Genomic DNA, 23042 nt, shown 5'->3' with positions numbered 1-23042 from the left:
CAGCATGATGGGTGAGTGGCAGCGTGATGGGTGAGTGGCAGCGTGATGGGTGAGTGGCGGCATGATGGGTGAGTGGCAGCGTGATGGGTGAGTGGCAGCATGATGGGTGAGTGGCAGCGTGATGGGTGAGTGGCGGCGTGATGGGTGAGTGGCAGCGTGATGGGTGAGTGGCAGCATGATGGGTGAGTGGCGGCATGATGGGTGAGTGGCGGCATGATGGGTGAGTGGCGGCATGATGGGTGAGTGGCGGCATGATGGGTGAGTGGCAGCATGATGGGTGAGTGGCTGCTTGATGGATGAGTGATAGCATGATGGGTGAGTGGCAGCATGATGGGTGAGTGGCTGCGTGATGGGTGAGTGGCGGCATGATGGGTGAGAGGCAGCATGATGGGTAATATCATCATGATTATATAATATCATCATCCAATATCATGATAGATATTAGATGATGGTATAGTATATTATACTGTTCAATAAGTGGTAGGTTGCCAAAGTAGTTATTAGAAAGCTTAAAAAATGCCACCACGAATCAACCTAATTCAAGAGAATAAGTAATAAGAGTCAAATAATAAAGCAGTTTTTGCCTTTTGTGGGTCGTCCTGACGCATTTGTGAACGTACACTCAAGATTACAGTGAGTGAGATTGTCCAAATATGAGCCAATTTGGCCTGGCAAAAGGGACGTACCAGTGGACAACACGACCCCGTTCATTTTTCTGAGTGTAATACATCCTCAGGGCGGCCGGGTGCTGTGCTGTTGGATGAGCCCTCCACAGGGATGGACCCTCGCAGCAAGCGCTTCCTGTGGGACTCCGTCGTGGCCTCCTTCAGGGGATCCCGCAGCGCCGTCCTCACCACGCACTCCATGGAGGAGGCTGATGCCCTCTGCGCCAGGATAGGCATCATGGTCAAGGGGGTCCTTAGGTCAGTGGCATCATGGTCAAGGGGGTCCTTAGGTCAGTGGCATCATGGTCAAGGGGGTCCTTAGGTCAGTGACATCATGGTCAAGGGGGTCCTTAGGTCAGTGGCATCATGGTCAAGGGGGTCCTTAGGTCAGTGGCTTCATGGTCAAGGGGGTGCTTAGGTCAGTGACATCATGGTCAAGGGGGTCCTTAGGTCAGTGGCATCATGGTCAAGGGGTTGCTTAGGTCAGTGGCATCAAGATCAAAGGCTCCTCCGTTAGTGTCACTGTGGTCATAAGTTTTATTGGGTCAATGGCACCAAAGTCTAATGGTCCTTAGGTCAGTGGCATCAGTCCGGTATTCCTGCATGGTTTGGTTCAGTGGCATCTCACGGATGTTCCATTAATAACATTTACATTGAGGATCCTCCCTAAACATTTCTGTATGAACGTAGCAGATTCATTGATATGCCCATGTGGTTTACATGAAGTGAAGAAGAATAGGCCACATGTGCCATAAGCCATTGTATATGCCATACCTTTCATTAAAAATATATTATATGTATGTATGTATGTACTGAAAACCCGACCGTTGATGAACCGACATTCTGAAATGTGTCTGTAGTTTAATACCCAAACCGTCCTGGTATGCCCAGATTTTCTGATTCATTGTTTCACGTGTACAAGTTTATTATTTTGATAAATCTAATATAAATTTGTCTCTGCAGATGCATCGGCTCAGTACAGCGCCTGAAGAATAAATACGGCGGAGGATATTCCCTGGAACTGAAGATGGCGCGACCCAGACGCGGGGAGGTGCACGACGCTGCAGGCGCTCTGGTCGAAGTCCAGGTGAGACTTACGCGTTAAGATTTCGACTCAATTATAGGCAGAAATTTCAATGGTAGTGTAACAAAGTCTTTGATTTTTCTGAGGTTAGGTTATCGGAAACAATCGAGTTAGGATCATTCAATATCACATTAGGGTTAAGGTAAATTAGGAGATGACGTAGGGTTTGGCTCAAGTAGTGGGTACGGAATGATCTTGATCAGGTAGTGAGTACGGTATAGTCTTAATCAGTTAATTATAACGCCCGGTTAAGTTCAAAGTCAGTTATCTCGACAGTCCATACTATGATCTCGAACTGGGTTAGTCTCTCACAGCTTTCTATTGTTCTTCATAGGGTAGATATTTTTCTACGTCTACATTGTAAAGAGTTACAAACGTAAAGTGAAATACAAAGTGTGTAGCCCAGGGTTAGTTATCGCTTGTTTATTAACAAGTTCCCTCGATCCTCTCCCCTCGTACAGCGCTGCATCAGCTCAAGCTTCCCTCACAGCGCCCTGGAGGAGCCGCCCTTTGAGGGGCGTCTAGTGTACAAGGTCCCCCAGGGCGACGTGGCGAGTCTGGCTGAATGCTTTGCTCTGCTCGAGGAACTTAAGGGCAAGGCTCTCATATCTGAGTACTCCTTCAGGTAACTGTCGCCTCATATCTCAGTGCTCCTTCAGGTAACTGTCGCCTCATATTTCAGTACTCCTTCAGGTAACTGTCGCCTCATATTTCAGTGCTCCTTCAGGTAACTGTCGCCTCATATTTCAGTACTCCTTCAGGTAACTGTCGCCTCATATTTCAGTGCTCTTTCAGGTAACTGTCGCCTCCTATTTCAGTGCTCCTTCAGGTAACGGTTGATTGATTTCCAAACATTTCTTCATTCGATGGCAGTCTTGTTTTCCAAGAAATTTCTCGGGTACCAATGATATTCGAAATTTTAAATTTCTCTTCGAAAATTTGGTGGACATATTTTCGGTGCTGGTTTTTCTGATCATTAACATAATTTTTTTTTTAAATTAACATTTGAAGTTAATGAGATTATTACCATAGTTTAAAGTCATAATTATAACCTCGTATAATTCGTGTTACGTAACATGTGCAATAGAATGCTACAACATACACATATCTAATAATCTTTTTGCTTCTCCTTAAGTATTCCTATCAATTAACATCTTTATCATGTAAACTGAATCTAGAAAACGGCTAAAAATTCGTAAAATTTACAAATATTTCTTCCATTTAACAGTCAAACAAGCCTCGAGCAAGTGTTCCTGCTGTTCGCTCGCCAGCAAGAGATGGAAGACGAAGACGACGACGAAAAAGGCGTCCCGAACGCCGCGCTCGACGATGACGTCGTCGTCCAAATGAGCGACCACGACCACCACGTCGTCCACGTGCAAGACATGGACCAGGACGATGCAGACGATGAACAGATCGTGCAGAGCATCAAAATGTAAACGACGGGTAGGCGAAATCTTGAGAAAGTGAGCCGTACACTCGGATAAATGTATGGATTATATCGTCTAAATAGTGGCATACTTCCTGGATGAGACACACAAGATGAAAAAGTGCATCACCATTTGGACAAAGTCTCACGCATTTCTGTGTGTGTACTGTCGTCGGATAACTTGAGGCCTTCTCCTAATAGTCATCTATAATTTTCTCAGGGTAGCCTCACGTGCAGCCATTTTCGCACGGCACACAGAGAGGCTGTATGAATACAACGTTGCCTTCATAATTCAGGGCGCACAAAAATTAGCAACGCTCTCTATAGATATTTATTTTATTGTAACGTCAGTAGTTTAGTATCTGCTTATTGTTGTTCTTGTTGTCTTTGTTGTTGTCGTTCCACCGGGCTGATGTGACAGCTCGAGGGGCACCACACGTGGACCGACTGGGCACCACAGTTGTAGGGTTGATGTGATGTCGCCGTGCAGTCTGTGGGCCTACAGATCTAGTCACCACAATTGAAGTTGCCATTGATGAGACCGGCTCGGGCACTAGTCATGGTTACCACTGACGGGACCGGCTCGGGCACTAGTCATGGTTAGCAGTGATGAGACCGGATCCGGGAAACAAGTTGTAGGTACCAGGGATGGGAGAGTTCCGGGTAATAGTTATACTTACAATTGATAGGAAAATCTCCTTAAAAAATCCACCGTTTACTTTGCTTTGTGTTCGAGGCTCCGGACCAACTACCAATCACTTTCCCATTGTTCCAAACAAAATATCAGTTCCTGCCATTACCTCTCCAGATAATCGGCTCTATCCAGATAATCGTAGGTAAAAATCGGCTCCAGATAAAAAAATCGCCGATTTGTGCGCCGAAAGCCGATAAAAATCGGCTTTCGACCTTCTTTCCGCTCTTTCAAAAGTCTGAAGAAGTAATGTCTTTTAAATTAATATAAGTACCGGTAACAGTTTAATTGGAATATATTCGAGTTAATTTTCCTTTATAATAAGGAATGAATGTTCGCATAGTACCAACTACCACATATTTTAAGCTTAGATACCATATTTCATGAATCTTCAATGCGATTGATTAGAAAATTAGCATTGTTGTCAGCTTGCTAAATGGTTAATGTTGTATTGCATCCTCAATATTGGCTAGCATAATAATTGATGGAAATATTCGCATTGTCTCTTAGCATTTCTGATGAATGTTGCTTTGAATTAATATTTCGTCACATTCCTAATCTTGCATAACATTGCCTAGAGTGATTCACGATCTTGAATTGTAATCCCAATCGTGGATTACAATCTCAATGTTGCATCACATTCCTGATGTCAAATCACAAACTTGATGTATTAAAATATACGTACACAGACAACGCTACCAGGAACCTAATTTAAATGCGAAAAATTTAAGATTTGTGTCACTGCAGTGTATGCCGTGAGTTGTGTCACTGCAGTGTATGCCGTGAGTTGTGTCACTGCAGTGTATACCGTGAGTCGTGTCACTGCAGTGAGTGGGCAACACTTTTTACATTCTCAGCATAACAGAGCATTCCAATTGCTGTGACATACCGACCAACTTTTGTGTTACATTCCATAAAATAACGATTGATGAAATACTCGTAATTAAATAGTAAAAAATCGTGACATTATTCACCTTACTCTCCCTGGCACGCTGAGGCAACGTGCTTTACCGCTGGGACAATGAAACTTTTTTCGAGGCAGGCCTTACATTGAATTATCTGAATGATCGCTACATTTGTACTATAAAATTAACTCGACGAAGTGGACATGCTAACAGCGTAGTGTACTCAAGGGTACCCTAGGGTGCACAACCACAGAGGTGGCAACCCACCACACACGGAATCTCCAACCACATCGTATGTACAATATTTATAGGCGAACTTCATTACACAAGAAATGAGTCTTACTCGGGCGCTCAAGTTTTCACGTCCACAGCTAAGTCTTCCTGAATTTTCACGCAGTTGAGGTTCATCCAACACGAGCAATTAGCCCATAACAAGCTTACAACAAAATATATATAAGGCATTAGAACATGTCATTGTCCAGTATAAACTAATAAATAACTACGATCTACACGACGCACGAGGGCACGTACGAAACATGCGTGTACTCAATCAGCACGTTCAAATTTTGAATACAAATTTTTTATTCATGTCCTGGTTCAGGACACGTTATTCTTTTTCAACAAGAATTTACCAATCAACTGATGCATAGTTTTTATTAAAATGTCACCGATTAATATCTTATTTTTGTACATCTGAATTTAAATAGATGATGGATTTAAATTTAACAATTATTATATTTTGCCTTTTAACTACGTTTTTCTCGGTAAATTCTATAAACGACGTAATAAAACCTGGACCAAGTTACTGTTAAATACATCTTTGATAGTATTTCAAATCATGGAATATTCGGCAGAATGGAATAGAAAACCAAACAAATAGAGATAGGCAATTGAAAAAGAAGAGATGCTTAGAAAAACAACTCAGAGAATAGGACAAATAACTATACACAAATGAAATGAACTAAGAGGGAACGAGCTAAATCTCGTGAGTATGAAGACAATAAAATAAACTTACGGTTTGAAATCTAACTCTAGAAGACAAGAAAAAATGAAACTAAAGTACAAACAAGGAAACCAATAGCAAGGAAACTATACAACAGAAAACGGAAGGGGGAAACCAACTTTTATGCAATAAAACACAAAGAAATACAATGAAATAAATCCGTCATTCAGTAAAAATTGGTATAAAACCAAGATCCGTGGCAATAACAACCATTTTCCATTAAGCAACATAAAATCAGAGCAAACTCAGTTATAAAATATCAAATACCTACGGCAATAGTTACGGCAACGGGATAACTTTTAAGAATCTCGCCCACGGCTCGTAAGAAATCGTCCAGTTTGTGGACGCCAGCCTCGTCGTCCCCAGGGTTCCTAGCTCGTCTCGCGTTCGTCCAGTTTGTGGACGCCAGCCTCGTCACACAGGGTTCCTAGCTCGTCTCGCTCTCGCTGTCGTCCAGCGTATGGACGCCAGCCTCGTCGTCCCCAGCAATGCTGGACGTGGGCGACTCGCTGATGGCGGCTCGAGCAACACGTCCCTGCAGAACGCCGCCCTCCGTCGTCAGCAGCTGGACGCCACCAAGGGCGCCTCCGATGGAATCTGACGTTTCCATGACGAGCAGCTCTGGCGTCCCAGGGGCGCCCGCGGCTGTCGTCACGCCGCTCAGCTGCTGCACCAGCTGGGCAGACGACAGCACGCAGGCGGGGGGCGGCGCCTGGGCAAGGTCTGCAGGAAGGGGGCGGAGAATAAATTGATTGTAGGTTGATGTGATGGGTGGGTTGTTGAGGCTACGTAGTTGCATTGTACATGATGACAAAATATTTTCATCATAAAGAGCCTGTATTTGAGTTTTACGCTAAAAATGACAGCTTTAAGACACAGAAGGATCATGATGCAAGGACTGCTCCCTCAGCCACGCTCCGTACACCAACACACCATACACCACCAACACACCATACACCACCAACACACCATACACCATCAACACACCATACACCATCAACACACCATACACCACCAACACACTATGATGTACCACAACACTCACCATCCACGTAGCTCTCCAGCACGCGAGGTAGGATGGCTTTAGCAGCGCTGATGTCTGATGGCTTACACTGGCCGTTCTCCAGCCCTGCACATTAGGATATCTATCACATAAAATATACTTTAGATCGCTTACGGTAACCACACGAGTATGTGTAATTGCAACCATTTACTAAATAAAATAACACGATACGGCGAACGCACTTTTTCCCATCTCAAAAAAAGTATATGATACAGCATTACATATCTGCCGCAATACAGCATCATTGCTATGGCGCAATAGGGCATTGCGTACAAGGTCAAATATTAGATGTGTGATATTACTTCTACAAAAATACCTTTCATGGCCCATTACAGCCAAGCGCTCTTTACTGAACAGTGCCCATTACAGCCAAGCACCCGTTCGTACAGCCCAACGCCTGTTACAGCCCAGAGCCCTTTACAGCCCAGAGCCCTCTACAGTCCGGTGCTCTTTACAGCCCAGCGTCCATAACAGCCCCAGCGCCCATTATAGTCCAGCACCCCAACAGGTGCCAGTTGACTCACCTAGCGCGAGGCCCATCCTCTTGAGAACTTCAATGTCGTCGTGGACCTCAAATGTGCCGTCAAAACTGAATAAATACTCCGTCCTGTTGGATAAATGCAACTTGAACTATTTTAAAAGAAAAACCCTAATAGGCAAATGATGTTGATACATAATTAAATACTAGTTGATTTTGTTGAAACGTTTTATCAACGTTTTTTTTATGTCATATGCCTCGTGGGAACATTGCTATTAGCAATATTGGGCACGTCATGCTTAACATCACTCACTTGTCATTAGCAATACTGCAGTCGATGGTGGTGGTGTTGGCGGTGGTGACCACCACAAAGGGGAGCGGGATGGAGGTGTTGGGGGGCGGTGACCCTCCGCGCTCGATTTCCTTCTCGCGGTTGCGCTTCACGAGGCGCTTGAAGGCAATTTGCTGCGAGGAGATAATACTTAAATCTTTGTTAATTAATGTTAACTTTATTTACTGATGGCGGGGTGATTACCTTAGTTCTTGACTCCTCATCTAGTGCCGGTAGCTAATTACCAGGTATTTAGATATGGAAAGATTTCCATATGGGTAATGTCTGTAGAATAAACATAACCCTTGGTCTACTACCATTAAATAGTTTCAATACATTCAGATACAAATAGAATTGATGATAGTTAATTTCTATATAGACTAAGAGTTATTTTTTTGTCTAGATCGAGCAGTTGTTCTGTGTAGTGCCCACCTGCAATATAAGATCATGTAGTTGCTGGGTCTTGTGTTGTATCCTTCTGGTCCTCTTGCTGCACTCCTCCTGCAGCTTCCTGCACTCTTGTGCGGTGTTGGTGGGTAGCCCCAGCCAGTGGATCTCCTTCTTCTCCTTACTGATGATGTCCATCGCCATGAGCACGTTGAGCGCGTCATACACGCGTCGGCGGATGTTCTTCTGATCGTCCTGTTGATGAAAATAATGTTAGCCTGCCATAAATGATCTTGAATAGTAGTTAATTAAGAAAGAATTATGGTACTATGTCTAGGATATGTGAAATATTAGTTTCCACTATTTCACATTCCACTTAGAATTATATATATGGCAGATCTGTTGCCTAAAAATGCAATGGATATGAACCCCTGCCTCCTGGTTGACGATAATCAGTTCATACAGGGCCCGCATGCGATACAGAGACTTCAGTGAAGATGCAGACTGGCATTAGAGTCACCAGGCAGAAAATAACATAATTCAAGTTGCTAGGTAGAAACTTGCATTAGAGTCGCCAGGAAGGGCGCAGCGCCGTGGGTCACAGAACTCTGCCACCAGCTCATCAGCAACCTCGTTGTATGAAGTCCGACCCTTAGCCTTGACTTTCTCGCAGACCTTCATGGAGAAGTGGCGCAGTCCCTTGCCACCCTTCTCAGTCTTGCGGCGCTTGCTGAAATATTCTTTAATATCAGTACAATAAAATATTTATATTTTGGTTACGAGGATACACAAGTACATAAAACCAGTGTCATTTACAGTATGGTTTGCTCATAAGGATTTTATGAGCAAACATTTCTTCTTCATTTCTCGAAGTTGAAAAGTAGTGTAGAATCTCATAATTTTTAACAATGAAGTCTGGAAGCCATAGCCTCACGCTCACAGGTAGGCATAGAATAATCATTTTAATTATGAACCATTATTCGCTGATATGACAATAAGCAGAGCAACTGCACAGCACTAACTGTATTATTAATCCTGCAGGTCATTGCACTTCAACAAAGCTGTAGGGTAGTGAATAAATGTCGGAGTCATTTAACCAGAAATTGCAAGAGGTTCAGTTGCACTGTATAAGTTCAATCATAAAATTAATCACTTTCTCTTGTTATGAATTCTTTTTTCATAACTTTGTTGAGTTCAATTAATGGTTGACACAGCCAAATGGTTGATTACCTTGAGATTTAGTCTTAATAATTGAAGACCATATCAATTCTCACTGATTAGTCACAAAGTCTTGCCTAAAGCAAGATTGTTTGTCTCCTCTCTCTCGGCAAATGACGTTGAAACAATGTTTAATCAACGTCATTCTAGCCACAGATGCCTGGTGGATAAAGTAGTTCAATGTTTTGCCCTGGAGCCAAGCACCATCTCACCTCTCAATGATTTAGTCCAAATCAATGTCAAATCTCCGGCTAAATGGCATTTTGACAGTATCCAGATTTTGTCTTAAAGCCAAATTAGAACTCACCTCTCAACACTGTAGTCAAAATCAAAGTCTTGTCTCTTGCGTGCCGACGAGTGGTCGAGAATTGGAGTGTTGAGGTAAAGCTTGCCCGGCGAGGCTGTTGGATTTTGTGGCTGTTGTTCTTGTTCTGCTTGCTGGGTTTTGTTAATTACAACAGCCTCTGACTGTTGTTTCTGTTGCTGGGGTTGAGATAGAAAACGTACGTGGTTGAGGGTGGACACAGATTGGATCTTTGGTTGAATTGTAACTTTCGTATCTTGGGCGACTTCGGAATCTGGGAGCTGGGACTGTTGTTGCTGTTGCTGCTGCTGTCGACGTTGCCGAGCCTGAAACTGACCCTTAAAAATCTAAAAATTATATCATAAAAACGTGCATAAATATGCAGAGCAGAGATCTTACAATTTACAAATAGGTATATTTGTTTATCTTTTATCAGGCCAATATACTTTTCAACTTCATGCCACACCTCACATCCGATTCCCTCTACCACTATGGATGCACGCTTTCTCCACATTAACCTGGAAATTTAAAAGCAAAGAAAATTCCACAAAAATTCACTGTATCTTCATGATTAACGTCACTCCACTCGATATCAGTTCAAAAATTCCGAACAACTAGAATAATATTTGATCTGGCGATGAAGCTGAACCCCAAAACGTTTTCTATAAAGACATGTTGAATTTCTGTGGAATTTTAAATTTCTACTCAATTAGTAATTCGAGCAATTGAGTGACATCAATTAACTAACCTGGTATTGCTGCCGTTGCTGCACCGCAGCTAGCTGCTGCTGCTGCAGTTTCATTTTGAGCTGCACATTTGACGACAGCTGCTGCACGTTAGTCTGCACTTGCTGCACACTCTGCACTGCAGGAGAGGACGGCGTCACGGTTATCTTTGACAGCTGGCCACCACCACCACCACCAGCAGCGCCACCAGCGGTGTTGATGTTACCAGTTTGTGTTCGGATGACAACAGGACGCGAGATTGGCGTGAAGGTTTTATTGTTGCCGGTCTGTCAAAGGCAATTTTTAGTATTTTACTTACAGTTTAAGTAATAGCGATTTTCATTTCAAATTTTTTCATTTACCTACATTTCAAATATTTCATTTATTTTCAAATAGTGCAAAGAAAGGCAACAACTAGGAAAATCAGTTGCACACAAACTTCTTCATATTGTAACTCAATTAAACGTACCACTATACACATTTTGCAACTATTATTTCACAAATATTAACAAATACAGAAAATATCTCATTGTAAAGAAGATCATTTCTCCCCTTGATGACTTTCAAACTACACTAATTTTACTGGAGTAGTTTTTCCTAGTTTGAGAACTATTTTCTTGGATGCTTCAAGGAACTATTGCAAAGCTGCGTGAACGTTGGGGTCTAATAAGGCTGCTAACCTTCTAAATTTTAAACTTCATATCAATATTCAAGCCTAAAATAAGGTTACGTATGAAGTGGTACCTATTATTCAATCAAATGAGCTTAGACAACAAATTCAAACTGAACAAATGCCATATGCAGTTTGATTGTATCCACAACACAACTTAGTGGACATCTGAGGTGCAGGTAAATATTCCTATTTTAATATTACACAAGATTTGGGATAATTCAAGTAAATGATATCAGATAACAAATTGAACGCACGCCTTGAGCCTGCAGAGTGATGCTGCCAGCCTTGAGCTGCTGCAGGCTACTTGCGGGCACCATCACAGGGCCTGTCACAACACAAGTTTTTTAGGCACTAGTCTTCACAAATTCCCTAAATCAAAACTGATTATAATTTAATGAAAGAAATTTTTAAATCATGCACCAACACAGGGCCTGTCACATCATATTCCTTTACTTGTTTAAGCAATCAAAACTGTTTTACAGCACTTAAAAACAATTAAAATAGAATTATATTTCAAACAAAAAATGAATACCTAGTAAATTCAGATTTTAAAAATTTCAAGCCCAGAAATAAGCTTAAAACACAGAAGAGATAAATCTATATCTATGACATGACAATGGAATTTTCCACACCCTAAAATAAATGGTAGGTAAATTTTGGAAAATAGCAAATGCCAACAAATTGTAAAATACAAATTTTGAACAAACAATGAAATTATCAATAAAAAGCATTCTCTGGTCATCAATTAAACTTGCATAAATGAAGAACTTCTGCCAAACTTATACCAATAATTATACTGACGCATGACCGTGGAAGCAGCTCTGGCTGGTACTGTCACTATCTGCCCATTGGATAACTTGCTCGCATGCAGGATGGTGCCTGGAGAGAAGCTAGCTCCCAAGTTTACTGTGCCACTCCCACCCTGGAAGTGAGTTCAAATTTCACATTCAGAAGAAAAAAATATTACTCAGTACTCACTGGTCACTGCAGTGAGTGACAGAGAGCGCATTTTCTCGTCAACGAAAACTTGGGGTCACGGACAGACGGACAGACAGACGGACATGGCGAGTACAATAGTGCATTTTTTCCAAAATGAGAAAATGCACTAAAAAATATTACTCAGTTCTCACTGCAGTGAGTGACAGAGAGCGCATTTTCTCATTGATGAAAACATGTAGTCATGGATGGACAGACAGACAGACATGACAAGCACAATGGCGCCTTTTTCCATAAATGAGAAAATGCACTAACAACCAATCTGGAAAATGTTTTCTATAACTGGAGGTGAATTCACCTAAGACATCATAAAAAAGACACTTGTCTTATTCACATAAGACAAGTGTAAAAAGTAACTAATATTGCAAATTGTATGCAAAGCTGTGACAGCAGTAAGCTGTAATTTTCTTAGGACATCAAACATGTTATAAAATTAAATATATCCTGTAATGAATATATATATATATATATATATAATCCTGTAATGAAACCATAGTCAGAAAATAAAATTTGCAGCTAGAGTTTTGGCATCCTTAAATTAATTTGTAAAATAATTATGAGAAAACAAGATCAATAACCGGTTCAACACTAATACAGATTTGCTTCTTACCCAAGTAAACATACATATGATATAAAACCAATAATGCTCACAAAAGCAATAGAGAAAGCAGAAATGTTATACCAATAGGTATACATAGAGAGAGGCTATACCAATACATATACAAATAAGTATTTGTTTCAAATTTCATAAACCAATATCATGGCGAGGAAATCTGAAATAACATATTTCCTCAACATGATTCATTTAGCAGCAAAAGCCAAATGCATAAAGTAAGTAAAACAATTAGAATTTTCTAATGCTTAGAAGATGAATGAAACTCCTTTACTTCGCTTGCACTCATCTCAAAAACTTAAATAAAATCTGAAGTTTTGTTCTTGCAACACCTACATTCTTATTCTATTGGATTTAATGCAACATACTTTCTATAATTGTGATAGCAAGTCTAAATTTACTTTAAAAGATCTCAATGTTGATTATTTCATTTGACCAATGAGTAAGCTGGATAATAAAAGCCAGCAGCTACAAAATAAAAAGTTGTTACAAGTTCATAACAGTCAGCAAACATATGAAGGCTTTTCAACCTAACCATACCAATCAAAGACAAAAAACCAGCTTCTAAGTATACTTAGGCCACAATGTGTATGTACCTGAGCTGCAGTGTAGGTATATACTTGACTAAATTTTGATGGTTACAGCCCCAAGAGATTAGTGAATAACGCAAGTCCTACAGATGAGGCTGAGATTGGCAGAGCAGTAGAGAGCCTTAGCTTACCTGAGCCTGAGCAGATGAGGTGATAGTCCTCAGAATGGTCTGCTGTTGCTGACCAGTAGTGTTGTTGTTCACATTATTGTTGGTAATAATATTGGCTTTGGTTCCAACCACTTTGAACATTTGCGGTTGTCCTCCTGAAATAAAATTAAACATGAAAATTATTCCATTACTTGACAGAAAAATACTTTTTGCAGTTTACAAGCTTTCAGAGTGATAATGTTTGGTTTCATGGGTAAAACTACCTAGAAACAAAGTAGGAGACAATTAATTGCAGAAATAGCAACTTCAAATTTATGGAGAGAAGAAAGTGTCTGTTGTCCAACCCATGACTATATTTTAGATACTCTATTTTACAAAAGGTAAGAAAAGACCAAGTCACTTAATTTGAGGTTTGGCTTGAAGCCAGTTATAGTAAATACTGGTATGCTATTCAAGATCATTTCAACAGTACTTATCTTTGCTAGTATTATTTGGATACTAATTTTATTTTTAATGTTGACAGTAGGGAAAACTCTTTAAATGCAATTTCCTTCCCTTTCCTGAAGCAGCTGTAAAGAGCATTAATTCAAGAGTTACATCTATTATTCTATTAATGTTAAGTGACCAGTAATATACGTGTATTAAGTGACCAGTATATACCTTTATCTAGTGACCAGTAGGGTAAACGCACCATATTCCGACATTGTGGGTAATTCCAACACTTCTCAACTTTTTCCTTTATATTAAGCTTTGTCTTAGTTCCACGCATGCCTAGATGGTTTAAATAGTGACGTCATACTATTGCACGCCATATTTCCGCAAAACACTAGGTCTGGTTGGAAAATGTTAAGATCCTCAGAGCAAAAGTCCACATCACTCAGTGAGAACATCAAAACACATGTCAAAGTTGATAGTTGACCTTGCTCTACCAAATAGTGATAAACTGTGTGTAGAAAGAATATTATGGTTTGAGACTTTTAAATAAGTTTGTGAATATATTAGGAATCCTTTAGTTTAAGTATACTTGTATTTGCTGATTTTAAGTGGTAAATATATTAATAGATGATTAAGTTAAGAGATGGTTTTAGACACATAAAAACTAATTCTGACACAGCACGGAATTAGACACACACAGCTCGTTGTGAGCTGTGTCGTATTCCGATACAGCTCAAACAGGGCATCGGAATTCCAACACAAGGCATCCAAATTACGAATTACTTTTTTGAAGTGCTCTCGGAATTAGTCTCACAATATGCCAAATTTAGTCACACACAGCATTGGAATTCAGCAATTCTGTTGATTTGAATTCTAAAGGCTTCTAAATAAATATTGCAACAGTTTGTTATGTTTCATCATTGCTGGCACATAGTGTGGTGTTTTGAGAATGAATTAAAGCAATCAGAACTTGAGTTGCACATACGGTGATCTTTTTATAGCCATTCATTTCTTGCTACGTCCTCAAAGTGTCAGAATATTGTGCGTTTATACATATATGGCCCAAGACATTAAGAACCTCCAGATACAGACAAAAAAAAAAAAAATGGAAGACTAAACTGGTTCTTTTAAAACTTGGAAAAAATATTGGGATTGAAAAATTCCTAACTTTTACTGAAATCTTGTTGTTCCTAAGTGGCAGATTGAATTGTATTGAAAAAAAAGGCACTTTGTAATGGCAAAATTTTTGTAAAACTAGGAAAATTTGATCTTGGATACCAGCATCATCAGGCATTAAAAGTTTAGTGAAATCTAATAGTATATTAGGAAATTAAGAATGAATGTGCACCTACCTACAAATTATTTAATTGACTAATATTCAGTAATCAGTAGTTCAGTACCTATTTATATAAGGGCTATTGAAAAGAAAAAGATTACATTAATGAATACCGTAAAATGGGGTAACTTAGACCGGCGGGGTAACTTAGACCACTTTTCGTTTTTTTAACAAAAACCCCCACAACTCAAAAACTATTTGACATAGAAAAATTTTGTCAATGGGTACTATGAGAGGCAGGAGCCAGCAATTTATGGTGAGTGAAGCTAGAGTATAGACCTGTATTTTGCATGTTTCAACTCAAGTTTAATTTAGCTAGTAAAAAAATGGCATCATTTATAAAAAATAAAGTGGTCTAAGTTACCCCATTTTACGGTACAAAAAAATGAATTAGGCCTGCCAAAAACAAAATCTATTATATACAGTAAAATGGGGTTACTTTGACCGGCGGGGTAACTTTGACCACTTTTCATTTTTTTAACAAAAACCCCCAAAACTCAAAAATGATTTGACATAGAAAAATTTTGTCAATGGCCATCAAAGGCCTAATACTGAGGCTACATAACACAATAGAAAGATTTAAAAAGTTTGCATATCTAATAGTTAAAAAAATTAATAATGTGACCCATGAAAAAGAGCTATTATTTAAAGCCTGTCGGAGTACCCCCTCCAATTATTTTATTTTTTGGTAAAATAACTCCAGGTTTTGATGCATTGTAATAGAACTCTTCTAGTTACATATGCAAAAGACAAATTTTAGGAAAGTGTCATAGTTTGCAAATGGGAGGCGCCGCCCCCCAATGGGGGAACTTTGACCACCTGAGGGCAGTCGTGACGGGGTAACATTGACCGGCTTGGAAATTAAGTTAAAATTACCATAGGTACCTATATAACATATTTTATGTTTGATGCACCAATTAATGTTTTTTTTCTTTGTGTTTCAGACTCTATAGAGTCTTGTATATGGTAATTTTAACTTAATTTCCAAACTGGTCAATGTTGCCCAGTCACCGCTGCCATTAGGTGGGCACATTTTGCCCATTGGGGGAGGGGGGGGCGGGGCCCCCCATTTGCAAACTATGACACTTTCCTAAAATCTGTCTTTTGCATATGTAACTAGAAGAGTTCTACTACAATGCAGTATGCAACACAACCTGGAGTTATTTGGAGTTATTTTACCAAAAAATTAAATTGATTTTACCACCCGGTCAAAGAAACCCCAAGAGCTGGGGTAACAACTAACAAAGACCATCATTTATTTTTGAAATTACATCAAAACTATGAGAGGCAGGACTGCAGGAGCCAGCAATTTATGGTGAGTAAAGCTAGAGTATAGACCTGTATTTTGCATGTTTCAATTTAAGTTTAACTTATCTAGTAAAAAATGGCATTGTTTTGAAAAAAAAGTGGTCAAAGTTAGCCTTAGGCTAGTATGGAATATATCTACTTGGCGAGCCGCGACTGAATTTTTCGAGCCGTGGTTTTATGGATTTGCCAGCCGTGATTCTATTTCACCGAGCCGTGAATTCCATATCTCGCCATAATCTCGGCCATGAAAAGCCATTTACGAGGTGCGAATGCAAATTTATTTACAAAGTTTATGCACGTGTTACCCCAAATCTCTAATTTTACCCTTAAACAGTCAAACGGCAACAATAAAATTTGTCTCTACTGTAAGTTCAGCACGTGTTAATATACAGTCTGACCGCTTTGACATGACCGCAACTATGCGCGATCTTCAACAAACGTTTTGTTTATTTGTTTACATTACGATGTTTATGTTTTTTCTGCAAGATATTTTTGGCGGAAACGGTAAAGCAATGCGGATTGCGGAAGTTGAAAATTTTATGAAATGACATGTTTGCGAAGTGCAAACCGCGATTTTTTAATCAAACAAAAATTTATGACATTTGAGCCACGAGATTTCATACCTACTGAAATTATATGATATTAGAGCCGCGATATTTCAAACAAAAATAGGACTTTTCCAGACTAGGCCTTAGGTACCCCATTTTACGGTACCTAAATTTGAAATTTAAGTAACTTGAAATGCAGCAACATTTTACTCAGAAGTTGCAGCTTAATCACAACCCAAGTGTTTCTGAAACTTGGGTTAGTGCATGACCCTATTTACCTCATTTTAAGTTAATGGTAATGGGCTTGGGCTAACTTGAAACTCTTATTATAATAGTGGCATAGTGGCAAAGCAGAGAGTTTTTTAGACTCTCCCTCAAGTTCATTTTTGAGTCCTATAAGTAGACCAGTAAAGTATCCTGGATACCAGCATCATCATACATAAGAAATTGGTTTGCATCTTGGGTAAATGAGGAAATTAAAAATGAACTGATTCTAAAAACTCTCTGGTTTGTCACTATGAATAGCGGTTATAGCGGTTTCAGCGTTATTAGGCTGTAGGCCTGTTGCCGGGCACGCCGGGCAGCACGGGCAGCACGGCCACAGAAACGCCTATTAGGCCCAACTGCCTAAGGCTAATTAAAATAGGCTAACAAGTCCTTAAATATTTCGATTTGAAAACTGGAATAACATGAACATGCTTAATTGAGTCAAAGTAAATTTTTAATGGATATTCTGGACTAAAAACATGTGAAAAATTAATAGAAATTTAGAACAAGGTAAACAGCCAATTTTATGAGTATAGAAAACACTGAAATAGCCTATTCAACATCAGAATAAATTATATGTACTAGCCTATAATGCAGGGCAAATATACACAGGTATATATTTTATGAAGTTCACTTGCACAAATTCAGAATAGGCTAGCTAATTCAGTTAGAAATTATGGTGCCTATCATAAAATCATCACTCACCATTAGGGTCTTGGATATAAAGCGTCGTTATATTGTGTTGTTGGGCCATGACAATGAAATTGAAATTTTAAAACTGGGAAATTTGAATAAAATCTAGCTCATGAGCATAGTCCTGGAGCATTAAAACTCGTCATTTGACTTTTTCAAATTTTAAATCAAAGACGAAAGGGAAACAGATCTTAGTTGACCCTAGGAATGGCGAGTTAAAGCGCGGCCCTTATAGATATATGAATATTTCAAACACACTATCACTGAGAAAAATATACCATCAACTAAAATTAAATGCTGTAGCAGGTTAAATTGGCAAATTTTATGCTCAATATTATACTTTAACTTAAAAACAAAAGAAAATTGTCAGAAACGAAGTACAAAGGTCGCCCGCTCATTGGTCAAATTCGCAAGTGCAATAATTTTCAACATGAAATGCTATTTATATACATAATGTTTGAAGTTATATTTCGCGCCAAATTTAAAATACTTATACAGTTTAATTCCCACTTAAAATTGACTTTATGTGTATATATTTTATATAATGCGGCAGCGTCAGTTCCTAATTATAAATTTTTGTAGCAAAAAGGATGACATTATCCTGATTATCAAGATCGCTCTGACAGACCTCCTTATGTCAGACCTCCTCAAATTGTCATATCATTGATCGGGTCAGTTGGAAGCCTGAAGTAAAATATACTCTAAGTATTTCATAAAAAAAACAACTTCATACATCAATATCTATTTCGTATCCATTACGACAGTCTATTGCGCAAGTTTGCAGGCTAGTTTCAGTAGTTTGTATGCGCACCGATTCGACCATTTACACCAACTCTTTAGAAGAGTTGACAATAAAGCAATTAAATGCTTTAAACAAATCATCTAAAGCTCCGTGCCTCCATATATGTCACACCAATCATTCAATCGAATAAAACTCGTGGGATGCACATGCTAATATATTCTGAAAGCGAATACTGCTCATGCAACCTAAGCATTTGAACAACCTCCGAACTTCAATTCTCAGTTCGGGTCAATTGGTAACTACGCGGTGTTCGGTGTAACTACGCGTTTCCCCTTTATATTATCATCTTCACAAAAAGAGAACATTGTTCTTTTCCACTCATTGGCATTTAACGGAAGAGTGTCAACCAATCAAAGTTAAAATCTTTAGTCAGATTGTCTACCTTCTGCTCACTCAGCCCTCCCCACACTTCCTTACCTGCTGATGCCACAGCTACCCTTTAAGAACCCTACGGAATACGGCCTACCAAGCATTCCCTGACGCCGAACAATGTACCATGAGACTGAAATCGCTTCCACAGTCTTTTGCCTCAAAAATTTATTATTTTTTGTGGACTTGGTTCTGGGAAGTTTCCTCGGCATGCTCCAATGAAGACTAAAGCATAACACAACATACCAATGCATTTGACTTGTCCACGCATCCCGAGTTGACCTGGTGATCATCGATTGATGCTAGGGCAGCGTATGCTCGGATGGAGGCATGATACAAGAGATCGGTCTGACTCCCTGCCTCGGCTTGGAGACTATACTCTGTGATCTTCCCTTTTAGAAAAGCAACTTAATTTTCACTCTGTGATCTGTCTAGCTTCCTATCGCAGCGCTGATACTGGACTTGGAGGGTTTTGGTTAGCTCTGACCTCGGCATAGATGCTGGACTTGAGATATCTGCCTAGTTTCGACTTTGGCACGGATACTGAACTTGCAAGTCGTCTTTGCTTTGACCTCGGTGCGGATACTGAACTTGAAGAGTGCGAATACTAGACTTGAGAGGTGCTGATACTTAACTTGAAAGGTATGCTTGGCTCTGACCTTGGCATGGACACTGAACATAGAGGTTGTCCTAGTTCCGACCTCAGCACGGATACTGAACTTGAGGGGTCTGCCTAGCTGCTACCTCAGCACGGAATCTAGACTTACGAGGTCTGCTTATCTTCCGGCCGCGGTGCGCCACGCTGTTTCTCAAGCAACTCACATATAACGACCCCTAACAAAGCACTACGCCGCAGAAAAATTGATTATAAAAGTCCATAAGTTATCATGCCAACTCTGATTTATATTCTACCTGTCGCTATGAATTTCTACTGACAACAGAATATGTAAAATTTTAATCTTATACAGAATAAATGGCTACTGAGCGCGCATATATGAGTTGCTCATGATTGAAAGATGATCAGAATATTATAGACAGAGGTGGGCAGTAGCGCGCTACATGTAGCGGCCGCTACATTTTGAGTAGCGGTAGCGGTAGAGGCGCTACATTTAAGGCAATGTAGCGGTAGCGGTAGCGCCCGCTACATATTTAATTAGCGATACGAGGTTTTGCCGCTACAACGCTATCGCTACATTTATAGATAAAGCATTTAGATTTTACTTAATAGTATTACATATTATTTAAAAACGAGCATGATACATACATAATATAAATTACAGAATATAACTTTACGAAAGATTTCGGTGTAATGTTGTCAACCGTGGCCTGTTACTATAGTGTCAAAATGTTAGTTGTTACTTGTTAAGTTGTTACCTGTTACTATATACAGGTATTTTTCATGTTTCAGTTTGCTTACAGTTATTTTTGCACAGCTATTTTTATCTTTCACCTTCCCTACATGGATGTCTACTTTAATCTACCAATCTCGAAAATTATCCACATATATATACAAATAAAAGACAGTTTTTTTATGTGGATAATTTTTGAGATTTTTAGATTAAAGTAGACATACATGCAGGGATGATAAAACATAAAAATAACCAACTTTTATTTACTGTTTCTAACCCGTACTAGTTCGGTTAGGTTAATTGCAATAAAGTTGCACTGATATGTTTTGGAAATGTTTTATTATCATTAAATGTTTATGAGTAAATCTCAATAGCAGAACAATAAATATTTAGAGATTTCCAATAATTTTGGCCATTGTAGCGGCTAATGTAGCAGCGCTACATTTTACTGTAGCGGTAGCGCTCGCTACAATCTAGTGGGTGTAGCGGTAGCGGCCGCTACATTTAGAGCATGTAGCGGTAGCGGTAGCGCCGCTACATTTCAAAGTAGCGCTGCCCAGCTCTGATTATAGAATAGAATAGAAGTGTCGGCACTGAAGGAATAGGCCTATGGCCTTTTGCCGATTCTTGAACTTTTCGTGACTTGATTCACAAGAGAACTGGCCTTTGGAACCCGATCTTTCCATAACTGACGATTGATTGAAATAGCTGCTGGACTTATTGCCTGGTCCGTAAGTTGCTAGGCATTTAAAGACTGATCATATGCTCCTGCATAGCTTGGTCTAGTGATCTACTTTGTTCCTGAAGGTGTTCATACTCGGTGCGTCAACGATGCTATCAGGGAGGCTGTTCCACATGTCGATGACTCGAAGCGAGAAGAAATGTTGCCGCATGGATGTGTTACAACGCAGTTTTTTAGTTTATAGCTGTGGCCCATGGTGTTGGTTCTTGTTTCAAATTCTAGTAATCCATCTGGGACCTTTTATAAACTGTGGGTATACTTATATACTTCAATGAGGTCACCACGCAGACGTCGATAACAGAGGCTTGGAAGCTTCATAATCTTTAACCTTTCTTCATAAGGCTTGCCCTTTAATCCCAGAATTATCTTTGATGCACGTCTTTGAACACTCTCAACTAAATTTTTGTCCTTTTCAAGTTTCGGCGACTACACGACTCTTCCAAACTCTAGGTTCGGACGCACGACAACAACAAACAACAATTTCATCGCTTCAGCATCTATGTACTCGTGGGACCGTCTGATTAGTCCAAGTCGTTTATTGGCTGTATTAACTTGAGCTTCAATATGTTTAGGAAATTTAAACTCATTGTCGAAACTAACTTTTAAATATTTTTCCTTTGTTGACTTCGAAACGCCTTTATGAACGCCTTCAAAACAGACTTGACGAAGCTATGCAGGAGCATATGTTCAGTCTTGAAATGCCTACCAACTTACGGACCAGGCATTAAGTCCAGCAGCTATCTTAATCAATCGTCAGTTATGGAAAAATCGAGTCCCAAAGACCGTATCCCTTGTGAATCAAGTCACGAAAAGTTCAAGAATCGGCAACAGGCCATGGGCCTATTTCTTCAATGCCGACACTTCTATTCTATTCTATTCTATCATCACTCTGTCGTTGCAACCGTGTATTCTCATACTGTAATCTGGCTGTTCATTATTTTTTCTTGTCAAGGTGGATTACTTTACATATATAGGCATTAAAACGCAGCTGCCACTTATCAGCCCAGTCAACCAACATGTCAAGATCACCTTGAAACTGTACATTTTGCGACGGATTCTTCACTGTATTATAAACTTTGTGGTTATAACAAACGATTCGCAAGTATGGGACAATAATTATAGTGTGAACCAAAAACCAACACTAATGTCCATAGTTATGAGGGAAAAAATGCGGCCTTGTTCTATGGTCTCAAGGACCTGCAGCGACACAAACAAAACACTGCAGGCTCACCGAGCCCCCGCTTGCAAAGGCGCTGTAGTTCTCGCTAGTCGCTACCTACGTCGAGATACGCGAAGTCCAAGGCAACATGTTGTAGATATAGAAAACTAGTGAAACCATACCCAAAACAGCAACATGCGTCTTCTCTTCTGTGCTTGAATACAAAATTCTGCAGCAAAAAGCTGATTTGGAATAACCGCCAGACTTTGGCGCATTGGAGCAACTGTAATTCGGGGCGTCCGTATTCATTCACCACTCAAAGCCAATATTATGTGCGCTTTTTGCGTTTAGAAAAATGAGTGTATCTTCATGAGTTCATGGCTACATCGAGTTATGATCATTGTATTTCTGTTACTATTCTAGAGTGTAAATATAAAATTATCAGTGTATGCATATTCAGGAAAATTTTTGTTAGTTGAAATCCGGTACTGCGGGCGCGGTGTTAGATTACTTTGTTGCTTGCAGTTGCAGTAAGCTTGGCTACTTTGGATTTGGTAACGTATTAACATAACATAGTGATGTCGGCTCTGAAGTGTAGGCCTGATGTGGCCTGTCGCCTATTCTTTTCCATTTCGTGCCTTGTTCATAGATCTAAACTCGTGTCATTTGACCGGATCTTTTCATGACTGGCGATAGTTTGAAGAAGCTACTAGACTTCCACCGGGTTCGATAAGGAGCTAGGCATTTCAAATCTGAACATATATTTTTC

General features: G+C 39.8%; 2 protein-coding genes across 2 annotated transcripts in view; one reads left to right on the top strand and one right to left on the bottom strand.

The window, feature by feature from the left end:
* The window catches only part of LOC108677791 (cholesterol transporter ABCA5), a 15150-nt gene extending 10324 nt beyond the window's left edge, over positions 1–4826 (top strand). The window contains exons 13-17 of the mRNA XM_018166070.2: positions 4–11; positions 737–923; positions 1629–1752; positions 2211–2374; positions 2978–4826. Of these exons, the coding sequence (XP_018021559.1) occupies positions 4–11; positions 737–923; positions 1629–1752; positions 2211–2374; positions 2978–3188 (694 nt within the window). The 3' untranslated portion in view covers positions 3189–4826. The remainder of the gene's footprint in view (positions 1–3; positions 12–736; positions 924–1628; positions 1753–2210; positions 2375–2977) is intronic.
* Positions 4827–5465: 639 nt separating this feature from the next.
* LOC108677801 (transcription factor Dp-1) lies at positions 5466–18251 on the bottom strand. Its single transcript, XM_018166080.2, has 12 exons — positions 17865–18251; positions 13287–13420; positions 11758–11878; positions 11211–11281; positions 10307–10570; positions 9562–9890; positions 8601–8766; positions 8082–8291; positions 7632–7783; positions 7365–7447; positions 6823–6906; positions 5466–6500 (listed from the first exon to the last, which is right to left on the bottom strand). The coding sequence occupies exons 1-12, from the start codon at positions 17911–17913 to the stop codon at positions 6205–6207; spliced, it is 1959 nt and encodes a 652-aa protein (XP_018021569.1). The 5' UTR covers positions 17914–18251; the 3' UTR covers positions 5466–6204.
* Between the last annotated feature and the right edge of the window lie 4791 nt (positions 18252–23042).

This window comes from Hyalella azteca, unplaced genomic scaffold, assembly GCF_000764305.2.
Source record: "Hyalella azteca isolate HAZT.00-mixed unplaced genomic scaffold, Hazt_2.0.2 contig10333, whole genome shotgun sequence".
Classification (NCBI taxonomy): Eukaryota; Metazoa; Arthropoda; class Malacostraca; order Amphipoda; family Hyalellidae; genus Hyalella; species Hyalella azteca.
Note: the sequence above shows the minus strand (reverse complement) of the source record. Positions and strands in the feature narration are given on the sequence as shown.

Excerpts from the sequence above, each read along its gene's own strand:
- LOC108677801 (XM_018166080.2), bottom strand. The coding sequence starts at position 17,913 with ATGGCCCAACAACACAATATAACGACGCTTTATATCCAAGACCCTAAT. Across the intron at positions 11,879-13,286 it reads CCTCATCTGCTCAGGCTCAG|GGTGGGAGTGGCACAGTAAA; the intron begins GTAAGCTAAGGC and ends ACTCACTTCCAG. Across the intron at positions 10,571-11,210 it reads TCACTCTGCAGGCTCAAGGC|ACCGGCAACAATAAAACCTT; the intron begins GTGCGTTCAATT and ends TGCCTTTGACAG.